General features: G+C 44.0%; 1 protein-coding gene and 1 long non-coding RNA gene across 2 annotated transcripts; one reads left to right on the forward strand and one right to left on the reverse strand.

The window, feature by feature from the left end:
* The first annotated feature begins 956 nt into the window (after nt 1-956).
* LOC113840637 (olfactory receptor 10A7-like) lies at nt 957-1,907 on the forward strand. The gene has a single exon (XM_072028781.1). The coding sequence runs from the start codon at nt 957-959 to the stop codon at nt 1,905-1,907; it is 951 nt and encodes a 316-aa protein (XP_071884882.1).
* A 4,795-nt stretch (nt 1,908-6,702) lies between these two features.
* Nucleotides 6,703-12,782, reverse strand: LOC139999716 (uncharacterized). The gene is made up of 3 exons (XR_011805220.1): nt 12,526-12,782; nt 11,605-11,827; nt 6,703-7,102 (listed from the first exon to the last, which is right to left on the reverse strand). It is a non-coding gene; the product is annotated as an uncharacterized lncRNA (long non-coding RNA).
* Nucleotides 12,783-13,243: the final 461 nt, after the last annotated feature.

A 13,243-nucleotide genomic window follows, 5' to 3' on the forward strand; every position in this document is an offset into this window, starting at 1 on the left:
TTCCCCCCTAGGTAACAGAACTTGAGCCTGGAGAATGCAGAGTTAATGACCATTTGTTCTGCTGTGGCAGTCTTATCTCTTCTCTCTCTTTCTCTCAGTTTCCCCTTCTGGGCAGTAACAAAACATGAAGCTGCCACAATTGGCACAGTGCTGCATAGTGCTCCATCTGCATCACACACATAGAGGCACTCTTCAGGATAATGAATCAATGTGACTAATGAGGCAGACAGCACTGAACTTCACTCTTTATGCCGTATTGGTGTTCTCTGTGGGTATCTTTATTATCCCTTCTTTCGTTAACAGAAAAAATAGACAAAGGCTACTTGGTTTTGCTTTGTTGTATTCATTTTCTTTCTTTCTTTCTTTCTTTCTTTCTTTCTTTCTTTCTTTCTTTCTTTCTTTCTTTCTTTCTTTCTTTCTTTCTTTCTTTCTTTCTTTCTTTCTTTCTTTCTTTCTTTCTTTCTTTCTTTCTTTCTTTCTTTCTTTCTTTCTCTCTTTCTTTCTTTCTTTCTTTCTTTCTTTCTTTCTTTCTTTCTTTCTTTCTTTCTTTCTTTCTTTCGTCAGTGTTTTCGTTGCCAGCTGGGCTTTGTCTTTAGTGCAGGGAATTCCCATGGAACCATTTGGGACCACTAACCTGACATCTGGGGGAGCACATGTTCTTGGCAATTAACCCTACGCCTGTAATGAAGCAAACCCTTAAATACCGACTACTAATAGTTGTATGTTTGGGTCAGCCTCCCACGCTATGAAACTTAGTGAACACCAGTGTTACACTCTTACAGCACACACAGCAATTGCCTTCTTTGTTCAGCAAAGCCATCTCCAGAGTGGTAACCCTCAATCCAATGCCTCCCCAGGGATTCCCAGAGGCTCCTTGCTTCAGTAACTGGCTGAAATGCTCTGATCTCATTGCAGTGACTACTCCTCTGACACCCTGTCCATTTGATTCCTCCCAGATGAAGTCAGCAGAAAGACCAGAACTAGGAAACCATACTCTTCTGACAGAATTTGTCCTCTCTGGATTGTCTAACCACCCAGAACTGCAGAACCTGCTGTTCTTCACATTCTGCTTGATTTATACATTCACTATCACTGGAAATCTTCTCTTCTTCATTGCCACAGTGCATCCCAACCTCCACATGCCCATGTACTTCTTCCTCCGGGTCTTATCCTTCCTGGATGTTTCTACAGCATCCATTGTTGTTCCCAAGATGTTAGTAAACTTCCTGTCAGAGGAGAGGAGAATTTCCTACATGGGCTGTGCCACACAACTCTACTTTGTGATTTTCTTAGGAGCTACCGAATGCTACCTGTTGGCAGCCATGGCCTATGACCGCTATGTGGCCATATGCAACCCCCTTAGATATGCAATCATCATGAACAGCAGAGCTTGTTTTTTCCTAGTCCTGCTGTCATGTGCTAGTGGTAATGTTGTGTCTGTGGTGCAGACAGTTTGGGTGTTCACATTGCCATTTTGTGGGCCCAACAAGATTAACTACTTCTTCTGTGATATTCCACCAATCATTATGCTCTCCTGCACTGACACCTCCTTCTATGAGAAGCAGATAATTACAGCCACAGTGCTGGTCATCTTTACACCATTTTGTCTCATCCTGGTATCCTATGCCTGCATCATCTCCAGCATTCTGAAGATTTCCTCTGCAGAGGGAAGATGCAAGACTTTCTCCACCTGCTTTTCACACCTTATTGTAGTAACACTATATTATGGTAGTGGGACCTTGATTTACTTACAGCCCAAGTCCAGTAATTCACAAGAAACTAAGAAAATCGTAGCTCTCTTTTACACAGTCATAATTCCTACATTAAATCCCTTCATTTACAGCCTGAGGAACAAAGAAGTGAAAGGAGCACTAGTCAAAATTATAGCTGAGCTGAGTAAGATATAAACTTATGCTGCTTGAAAGGAATCTTTCTTCTCCTCTGCATATTTGGATTGTATGTTTCTTTTATGTTCAACTGTTTTTAAATGTCCTGACAACTTGAAACACTAGGAAATTGGATGTATCTCAAAGTGCACTTAGGAACTTTTTGTTTCTTTTGTCCAGTATGAGTATATATGAAACTTACTAATTCAGTATTCATAATGCATCACCTTGTATCAGATGCTAGAGATGAAGATTTCTCTCTCTCTCTTTTTTTTTTTTTTTTTTTTTTTTGAAATTTATGCCTTGCTTTATGAAAGAAATATTCTTTATTTCATAGACAAACAAAAATTCTCCACCCCCCACATGCTCCCAACATCTTGTAATAGATCATACAATCATTCAGGTTGGAAAAGACCTCTAAGATCATCTAGTCCAACCTTTAACTTAGTACTAAAGTCCACCACTAAACCATGCTACTGAGGTTTGTATCTACACTTTTCTTGAAGACCTCCAAGGATGGTGACTCAACCACTTTCCTGGGTAGCCTATTCCAATGATGCACAACCCTTGCAGTAGGTAAATTTCTCCTAATATCCAATGTAAACCTTCCCTAGCACAGCTTGAGTTCATTTCCCCTCATCTTACCACTTGGGGCTTGGGTAATGAGCATTGCATTATTTGACAGGGGAGGAAAGGGAAGAGAAGAAGAAAAAACAATACTTGTTTTGAGAAGAGAAAAGAGAAGAGAAGAGAAGAGAAGAGAAGAGAAGAGAAGAGAAGAGAAGAGAAGAGAAGAGAAGAGAAGAGAAGAGAAGAGAAGAGAAGAGAAGAGAAGAGAAGAGAAGAGAAGAGAAGAGAAGAGAAGAGAAGAGAAGAGAAGAGAAGAGAAGAGAAGAGAAGAAACACAGTAAAGTCACTGTAGCAGAGACTGCAATGCGTCTTAGACAATTATCTTGCTACCCAGGCCATACCGTCATTTGTATTTTGCATCTTGCTACCCAGGCCATACTGTCATTTGTATTTTGCATCTCTCTGCTGCTTGTTCTTTATGCCATGGATAATAGCTTTTGGCAAAGTGACTGAGAGGTTTGTAGAAGCAATTGCAGATATGTGACTCCAGGACATTAGAGTATTCATTCAGGAGGAGGGAAGAAAACAGCCCTAGCTTTCTCAGAGGGGGAAGGAAACTGGAATCAGTCTCATCCATGGTCAATGAATGCTCTAAGTCCATAAGTGATGACTGTATATGCCATTTTACCTGGTAAATCAGGGCATCTTGGCCAGATTTCCCATAATTCTTCTGCCTCATATTTTTGTACAGCACACAAAGTTTCTCTTTGAACAAACTCCAGAAACCAAGACACATCGTTTAGTCTTCCAAGAGTAAGTAATGTGTTATTTCCAAGAGCAAAATGTATTATTTGATTGATTTACCTAAGCACAAAAAGTACCGTAACGGGAAAGAAGAAACCTCTGTTGGGATTCATCTCCTCTGAGCTTTGTGTGTTGCCTTGTAGGGACGAATATTAGAGACAAGCATGATTGTAGGTCTATAAGCTGCCACGTTTAGCAGTACAGATATTGTTGATCACCTGGTCAAAGCTAAGGGTTTTAAACTGACCCTAACTCATGGGACTGCATGGGGAAGCTGATGTGTCAGAGCTGATGTGTGGAGACATTACAGATTGCCACTCCGCAGAGGCAGCTGCCAGAAACTCCAACAAATGGAATAGAACCTTACATGCTCCTCCCAGGTGGGTCACAGATTTGAGTTGTTATATTACCTTATATACACCTTATCAGCTTATTCTACCAATATCTGGCCCACCAATAATCATAGGATCTTGTCATGGTCCTCTTCTTGGGTCACTTTTTTCAGGTATATTTAGCCAGTGTTGAGAGTCTGCTAGCAAAAAGATGTTGTTTAAAAGAATAAAACAATTGTTTATTGTTTATTGTTTAATGCATACAAAAGATTACTGGAATGTACCAAGCTCTAAGGCTAAGCATTTGTGTGTTTTTCACGTCTGGCAAAGCACCCAAAGAGCCTTGGATGGCCAAGCAGGAATCCGTCAGGAAGGGAAGTAGAAGTCCCATAAATCCTGATGGCAGCTGCAAAGGTGTCTGAGTCATCAAGAGATGTGTGGGACTGCAATGCTTACTAGCATTTAAACAGAGAATTACTGAAGTTGGAAGGAAGCTCTTAAGATCTCTAGTCCAACTCACTCACTCAAAGCAAGTCAACTACAGCAGTATGCTGAGGGTCTTGCCTAGTTCAGTTCTGAACATCTTCAAGGATGGAGACACCACAGCACCTCTTGGCAACCTGTTCCATTGTTTGACTACCTCTGAAGTTAGAATGTTTTTCTTACATGTAATCAGAATTTCCTGTATTTTACCTTGTTCCCATTGCCTCTCATCCTGTCACTGGATGCCAATGAGTAGAGTACAGCTCCATCTGCTATGATCCATATTATTTACTTTTTTGTCATTCAGTTGTATGCACTCAACATAGCCCAAATGCTCGATCATGGATGAAGTTCATACATTGCAACTGCAAGCCCAGCAGCAGAACTTCTGTATGGTGCATCTAGTGGGGAATTAAAATCTCTTTCCCACAGCTCAGAAACAGAAAGCCAACAGAAAGTATGGTACAAACACCATCTTAAAATGATGAACCCTGTCCGTCATTTTCAGTGCCAACTTACTATTTCCTTGGCAGCAAGAATCCACTGCTGCAGGATGGGAGCAACTTAGCGCACTTTGGTGACTCCAGCCCTCAATTAAAATAGACTTTGCCTTGGGGAACAACGAGGCCTAAGTGGTCCTCAAAACAGTACCCCACCTCTGGATATAGGCTCACCCATTACCGAACCATTTCCAGCTTTGGCAATCAATTCTCTGTGGGTGTGTGCCTTCAAGCAAGCTCAGCAATGTCTACAAGAAAGATCCAAGATGCCCATGTCTTCTTCAAGGCTTCTTCACTGCTCCAAAATTGGCTCCCTACCTGTATCCTGTTGGACCCAATGAGGCATGTTGGCAAAGCAAAAGGTGTAGTGGGTTTAGGTGGCAAGGTTTTGGTAGCAGGGGGGCCATAGGAGTGGTTTCTGTGAGAAGGATCTAGAAGCTGCCCCATGTTTGGTAAGGGCCCCACTGCTGACCAGAGCTGAGTCAATAAGTGATGTTGTTTTGCATCTCTGTGAGAGCATATATAAGACAGGGAAAAAAAAAAAAAACACTGCACCACACAGCAGCTGGGAGAGTGAGAGGAATGAGGAACAGCCTTGCAGGCACCAAGGTCAGTGAAGAAGGAGGGGGAGAGGTGCTCCAGGTGCCGGAGCAGAAGTCCCCTGTGGCCTGTGGTGAAGACCATGGTGAAGCAGGATGTCCCCCTGCAGTCCATGGAGTACCACGGTGGAGCAGGGTTCCAAGCTGCAGCCCATGGAGGAGACCATGGTGGAGCAGGTGGACCTGCACCAATGGAGGCTGCCACCCGTGGAAGACCCCTGTTGGAGCAGATTCCGGGCCGGACCTGTAGCCCGTGGAGAGGAGACCACGCAGGAGCAGGTGACCTGGCAGGAGCTGCTGCCCGTAGGGGAGCCAGGTTGGAGCAGTTTTCTTCCGAGGGATGGACCCCGTGGTGCGGACCCATATTTGGAGCACTTCTGGAAGAGCTGCTGCCTATCGGAAGCCCATGCTGGATCAGTTCATCAAGGACTGTATCCCGTGGGTGGGACCCCACAGTACAGGGGACGAGAGTGACCGAGAAGGAGCGGCAGAGAAGTGCTGTAGACTGACCATAACCCTCATTCCCCCGTTCCCCTGCGCCGCTTGGGGGAAGGAGGTGGAAGGGGGGGGGGGGGGGGGGGGGAAGGTGCTTTTGGTTTCTTTCCTTTGTTTCTCACTTCTCTAGCTTGTTAGTAATAGGCAAAAAATCTTACTATCTCCTTATGCCAAGTCTGTTTTGCCCGTTACAATAATTATTGAGTGATTTTCTCATCCTTATCTCAACCTTTGAGCTCTTTTCACATATTTTCTTCCCATTCCTCTTTGAGGAGTGGGAGTGGGAGAGCGGCTGTGGTGGAGCTCGGCTGCCCACTCGAGCGGAGCCATGACAAATATGCAGTTCCATTGCAAAACAGCACTGAAGATGTTTAGCATGTCAGTTATCAAATGCATAAGGATTTGCAAAATGGTTCTCTGTTGTGGCAAGCTGCGCATCTGCCTGTCTCTGTGTGTGTGTTGACAACAAAACCTTTGTTTTCATAGTGTTTGGATACTCCTTACCACTGATCTGGCAAGCAAACATGCGTAAGCCAAAATCCATGGAGTACTAGCTTAAGCACATCTACATACCACAACGAAGATGCCTGAATTCCAACTGGAACTCGTTCAAAAGAAATTATTCTGAGTTTAATGAAATAGCATTTTTCCTGTAGTGCTATTCTTGATTTACCAACCTGGTTACACATAATCACACAGAATTGTTTATGTTTGACAGGCTCTCTTGAGATCATGTAATCCAACCCACTGCATAAACGGGGTCAGCTCAAACAAGCTGTCCAGAACCTTGTCTGATTGGGGTTTCAGTATCTCCACAGATGGAGAGTCCACAGGTTGTCTGGGCAACCTGTTTCCGTGTCTGACCAACCTCTCACTAAAACATTTTTTCTTGAGCTCAGATTCAATTTCCTAATTCTTTAAACTCGGTCTGAACACGAGAAAACACAGGAAAACACTAGTAAATTAAACACAGGACAGCTCTGAGGACTTTGACATTTTTTAATATCACAGGCATACTCGCCTAATGCCAGGATGTTATAGGCAATATTATTTGACTGGGACTATTCAGTGCACCATGGGACAAAGTCAAATACTTCTGCTATTGTGAACAACCTATAGGTCAGATATTTAATATTTGATCAGTTTTAAATTTTATACACAAGAAATGCAGAAAAATGAGCAGGTGAGAAATACGGAGTCATAAATTCATTATTCTGCACAGAAGAGAAAACAATCAAACAAACACAAAAACTACCTTTGCATTCAGAACTTGTTTGTATGAGAGGAAGATAGAAGCCGTTGTATCTCTTGCAAAATTCTCTTACTATTATTGGACACATTCAGCTTTGCTTTTGCAAGGAGATCTTTGATTTTAGTCTCGGAGTAGGACATGTTAAAAGTAGAGAAATTACTTCTGTATTCTTCAATTTTATCTAGAAAACAGAAAACACTGTGTAAGTAAATGCCAAATATAAAGCTACAAGATCATCGAAGAAAAGCATGGACTTGTGGAAAATATTAATCCCTGAAGACCCACAAGTTTCACATAAAAATTTTTTATCACATTAAGATAATGCTGGAGCCAGCAACATGAGAAAGCAGAAGTTCAATCACAATTTCAGAGGTACTTATTCGATCACCAGCTTTATCAGTTATCTAAGAGAGAGAGATAAATCTGCAACAACCTGTTCCTCATCAGTAACTATAAGGGAAACAGTAATAAATATCCCCAATTTGGATAGTCTAGCTTCTAAATGTGATATCTCCTCAACTTCTTTTTAATGGGAGGTCCGCAATTTAATTAAAATGATCACAGAATCACAGAGTGGCCGAGGTTGCAATGAACCTCTGAAGACCATTTAGTCCAACCCCCCTGCTGAGCAAGATCACCTAGAGCACACTGCACAGGATGGCATCCAGGTAGTTTTTAAATATTTCCAGAGAAGGAGATTCCACAACCTCTCTGGGCAACCTGTTCCAACGCTCTCTCACCTTCACAGTAAAGAAGTGCCCCCTCATATTCAGACGGAACCTCCTGTTCTTCAGTTTGTGCCTGTTGCCTCTTGTCCTGTCACTGGGCACAACTGAAAAGAGACCGTCTCCATCCTCATTAAACCCTTTCCTCAGGTATTTATATACGTTATTGAGGTCTCCTCTCAGTCTTCTCTTTTCCAGGCTAAGCAAGCCACATTCTCTCAGCCTGTCCTCATATGACAGGTACTCCAGTCCTCTAATCATCTTTGTAGCCCTTCTCTGAACTCACTTCAGTAGTTCTATGTTCCTTTTGTACTGGGGAGCCCAGAACTGGACATAATATTCCAGGTTTGGCCTCACCAGGGCTGAGTAGAGGGGGACGATCACCTCCCTTGACCTGTTGGCAACACTTCTGAATGCAGCCCAGGATAGCATTGGCCTTCTTGGCCACAAGGGCGCATTACAGAATCACAGAATCACAGAATTTCTAGGTTGGAAGAGACCTCAAGATCATCGAGTCCAACCTCTGACCTAACACTAGCAGTCCCCACTAAACCATATCCCTAAGCTCTATATCTAAACATCTTTTGAAGACTTCCAGGGATGGTGACTCCACCACCTCCCTGGGCAGCCTGTTCCAATGTCTAACAACCCTTTCGGTAAAGAAGTTCTTCCTAACATCCAACCTAAACCTCCCCTGGCGCAACTTTAGCCCATTCCCCCTCGTCCTGTCTCCAGGCACGTGGGAGAACAGGCCAACCCCCACCTCACTACAGCCTCCTTTAAGGTATCTGTAGAGAGCAATAAGGTCACCCCTGAGCCTCCTCTTCTCCAGGCTGAACAAGCCCAGCTCCTTCAGCCGCTCCTCATAGGACTTGTTCTCCAGGCCCCTCACCAGCTTCGTTGCCCTTCTCTGGACCCGCTCAAGCACCTCGATGTCCTTCTTGTAGCGAGGGGCCCAAAACTGAACACAGTACTCGAGGTGCGGCCTCACCAGAGCCGAGTACAGGGGGACGATCACCTCCCTAGCCCTGCTGGTCACACTGTTTCTGATACAAGCCAGGATGCCGTTGGCCTTCTTGGCCACCTGAGCACACTGCTGGCTCATATTCAGCCAGCTATCAACCATCACTCCCAGGTCCTTCTCTGCCTGGCAGCTCTCCAACCACTCCTCTCCCAGCCTGTAGCTCTGCTTGGGGTTATTGCACCCCAGGTGGAGGACCCGGCACTTGGCCTTGTTAAACTTCATGCAGTTGACCTCAGCCCATCGGTGCAGCCTATCCAGATCCTCCTGCAGAGCCTTCCTACCCTTGAGCAGATTGACACAAGCACCTAACTTGGTGTCATCTGCAAACTTACTGAGGGTGCACTCAATGCCCTCATCCAGATCATTGATGAAGATATTAAAGGGCACCGGCCCCAGCACCGAGCCCCGGGGAATGCCACTAGTGACTGGCCTCCAGCTGGACTTGAGTCCATTTACCACAACTCTTTGGGCCCGGCCATCCAGCCAGTTTCTAACCCAACAAAGCGTGCGCCAGTCCAAGCAAAGAGCAGTCAGTTTCTTGAGGAGAATGCTGTGGGAGATGGTGTTAAAAGCCTTGCTGAAGTCAAGGTAGACCACATCCACAGCCTTTCCCTCATCCACCCAGTGTGTCACTTTGTCATATAAGGAGATCAGGTTCATCAAGCAGGACCTGCCTTTCATAAACCCATGCTGACTGGGCCTGATCGCCTGCTTGCCCTGCAAGTGCTGCGTGATGACTCTCAAGAGAATCTGCTCCATGAGCTTCCCTGGCACTGAGGTCAAACTGACAGGCCTGTAGTTTCCCCAATCTGCCCTCCGGCCCTTCTTGTAGATGGGCGTCACATTTGCTAGCCGCCAGTCAACTGGGACCTCCCCCGATAGCCAGGGCTGTTGGTAAATGATGGTAAGCGACTTGGCCAGCTCCTCTGCCAGTTCTCTCAGTACTCTTGGGTGAATCCCATCCTGCCCCATCAACTTGTATGCATCCAAGTGCTGTAGTAGGTCAACAACCAGTTCTTCGTGGATAGTGAGGGCCACATCCTGCTCCCCATCCCCTTCCACCAGCTCAGGGTACTGGGTATCCAGAGAACAACCGGTATTGCCGCTAAAGACTGAGGCAAAGAAGGCATTAAGCACCTCCACCTTTTCCTCATCTCTTGTAACTAAGTTTCCCCCCCGCATCCAGTAAAGGATGGAGATTCTCCTTAGTCCTCCTTTTTGTGTTGATGTATTTATAAAAACATTTTTTGTTATCTTTAACGGCAGTAGCCAGATTGATCTCCAGATGATCTTTGGCCTTTCTAATTTTGTCCCTGCACAGCCTCACAACATCCTTATAGTCCTCCTGAGTTGCCTGCTCTCTTTTCCAAAGATTATAAACCCTCTTTTTTCTCCTAAGCTCCTATGTATATATTGATCAAAGTGGAAGGATAAAGTGGAAGGATAGCTACGGATTTAAATGAAATTTGGAAACAGATGTAGATTTTACAAAGAGTACAAAGGAACAACACTTCTTTAGGTTTCTCCAAGGTCTGGAAATGGCTTACTTTCTGGTTTCCAGACTTGGGAATTTGGTTCTGAAAAGTGATTGAGTTAGTGGTAACCAGGGAAATTCTGTTTGTATGTATATATGTCATAATCCAATGTTGTGTAAGCTGCTGTAGCCAAATACTCAGAAAAAGGGATAGACAGTCATTTGAAACTCTAGTGGAGATGAAGGGGAAATCCAACATGACAAACAAAGAAGATTTCCTGAGAACTCTTGAACAATTAAGAAGAAACAGAAATAAGAAGTGAGACTTGAATAAAATAGAAGCTAATACTCTTCATTCTGGTCTCAAATAGAAGTATAGTGATAGTGAATTATATAAGTAAGAGTTGGTGGAATTTCACAGAGAAGGAAGCATGATGATCAAAGGTTAGTCACAGAACGTTAGGCCCTAAATATGCAACCAAGGATATCCTGGCTCAAGGAAGGGGAGAAAGGGGAGGATTCCATGGTAAATTCAGAAATAAAGAACATAGGAAAATGAGTTCTGACTAAACACATAAATTGACACTTGTCAACAATAAGGAGATAAGAAATAGCTGAAAGAGCAAGATGACTTGTTGGTCGAACTTTGGGTGAACTATCTTCATTTACATCTAAAAACCACACCTCCTGATCAGAAATAGCCCCTTCCTCACTTTTAACCCACTCCTCATATGGTATTTGCAGGGAATTTAAGTGTCATTGTGTCTTTAAACCAACACAAGACAGGGAATTAACCAATTAGAAGTTGTCATTCTCATTTAGCCACCAATTGTATTAAGTTTGTGTCTAATTGATTTGTGTAAAGATGTGTTTGCAGCATTGAAAAATGTGCTAGTTTTGTGGAACTACCACCTAAGTACCCAACTCTGTACAGATATGAAATAAACAAATATCTCAACTCTGTGTGTTAATCATCTCTTTGCACACTGGGTAGAGAACCCAGCTGTGGGACAACAATTTAGTGACCCAGATGGGATGGCCATAAGGCCTTGCCTGGCTCAACTTGCTGCCTTTGGATGGGAGAGGGTACAGTCCAGAGGGCACCAATCTGTTGGTCGGGGACTCTTCCACTCCCAACAGCACCAGAGCGGTAAGCAACTCAATGGTGCAACACCAACCAGAGATGGGTGGGGGGCAGCAAGAGAGAAGGTAGTCATGGAAGGCTGAGTATTGACCCCATACAAGTGATGCTCCACCTGTTGTGCTTTGAAGTACACAGTGGGAACCCACAATAAACACATGCAGACATCTGACATCCAGTAAACTATCTTTACTGACAGGTGATCAGAGCTAAGTGCACAAGGAAAACCTTTTGAGAAATATGGGATCTAGCCAACATTGGGGGGATGTTTAAATCCAGTTGTGCACTTCCAAAATACCCCATAGAGTGAACTACTCACCCTACTTCTTCATCACTGTTTGTCCAGGGGTGAGCTTTTTCCTTGAAGGGTCAGTATTGAGATGCACACCTTCCCCCTGGGGTATCCCCACTTTCTTGTCGTCATTTGCCCACAGATGAGCATCTTCCTCGAGGATTCAGCCCTGAGAAGCACATGCTCTCAGGGGTACCCAGCTCAGGGGGAAATCAAGAGTGCAGCCCACTGTGGTTCCTGTGATGAAAGGCTAATGAATAAAATAAAACAAGAAGACCATAGTATGAGTCACCAAGAAAGAACAGTACGATCTTGGGCATGCACACAAATAAATAAATAAATAAAAATTACAGACAGACAGACTTAATTCCAAAAACCAGGAAACCTCACTTGGCTATATTCTATAAAGTTACCCAAGTCAGCTAGATGAACTTAATTCATTATAATGTGAAATACTTTGAAAATCACGCCTTCTGAAGGCAAGACCTCTCCTCACATTAGCCCCCTAGTCATAAAAAGACCACTCCTCGCTTAAGACCATTCCTTATATGCACAGGCATAGCAGATTAAAACATTACTGCATCTTTACATGTTATTTAGAAATATAGGAACTAACTTCTATTCATCAGTTGTAATAATTAAGCAATAATAAGGAAATAGACTAGTATAAAGAAACTACAATTGGGACAATCAGTGTGTGTCGTGGTTTAACCCGGCCGGCAGCTAAACACCACGCAGCCGTTCGCTCACCCTCCCCCTCCCTCTCTGGGACGGGGGAGAGAAATGGAAAGTGAAGCCCGTGAGTTGAGATAAAGACAGTTTAATAAGACAGGGAAAATAATAATAACAAAAATAATAATAACAATAATAATAATAATGATACAATAGTGATAATATGAAAGTAATAATAGTATGTACAAACAAGTGATGCACAATGCAATTGCTCACCACCCGCTGACCGATGCCCAGCCTAACCCCGAGCAGTCCGGCCCCCTCCCCCCGGCTAGCCACCCCTATATATTGTTTAGCATGACGTCAGATGGTATGGAATACCCCTTTGGCTAGTTTGGGTCACCTGTCCTGGGTCTGTCCCCTCCCAGCTCTTACTGCACCCCCAGCCTGCCCGTTGGCAGGACAGAGCAAAAGGCTGAGATGTCCTTGGCTTAGTATAAGCACTGCTCTGCAACAATTAAAGCATTGGGGTGTTATCAGCACTCTTCTCATCCTAAGCCAAAACACAGCATTCCACCAGCTACTAGGAAGAAAATTAATTCTGTGCTAACTGAAACCAGGACAGTGTGCTAGCCCTGTGGAGTTACCACTTAACACCCATCTTTGTGCAGACATGAAATAAACAAATATCTTGACTATGTGTGTTAACCAGCTCCTTGCATACCAGGTAAAGAGCCCAGTTTTGGGACAACACCTGCAGATTTCAAGGGACTCTTCTCTTAGGACTACTAATTATAGAACCATGAGATGATTGACTATTACTTAGTACCATTCCATCCTGCCCATGATGGTATGATAAAGCAATTTTGGTATTTTCCACCAACCTTGCTATTCTGGTACCTTCCAGAATGCACAGTGCTGGTACTCCCCAGAACCCAGGCTGCAGGGTCTAAGATACAATCAAGGAGTGCCTGTTCATATTCACCTGATTCAC

The sequence above is a fragment of the Anas platyrhynchos genome, chromosome 28, assembly GCF_047663525.1.
Source record: "Anas platyrhynchos isolate ZD024472 breed Pekin duck chromosome 28, IASCAAS_PekinDuck_T2T, whole genome shotgun sequence".
NCBI lineage: Eukaryota > Metazoa > Chordata > Aves > Anseriformes > Anatidae > Anas > Anas platyrhynchos.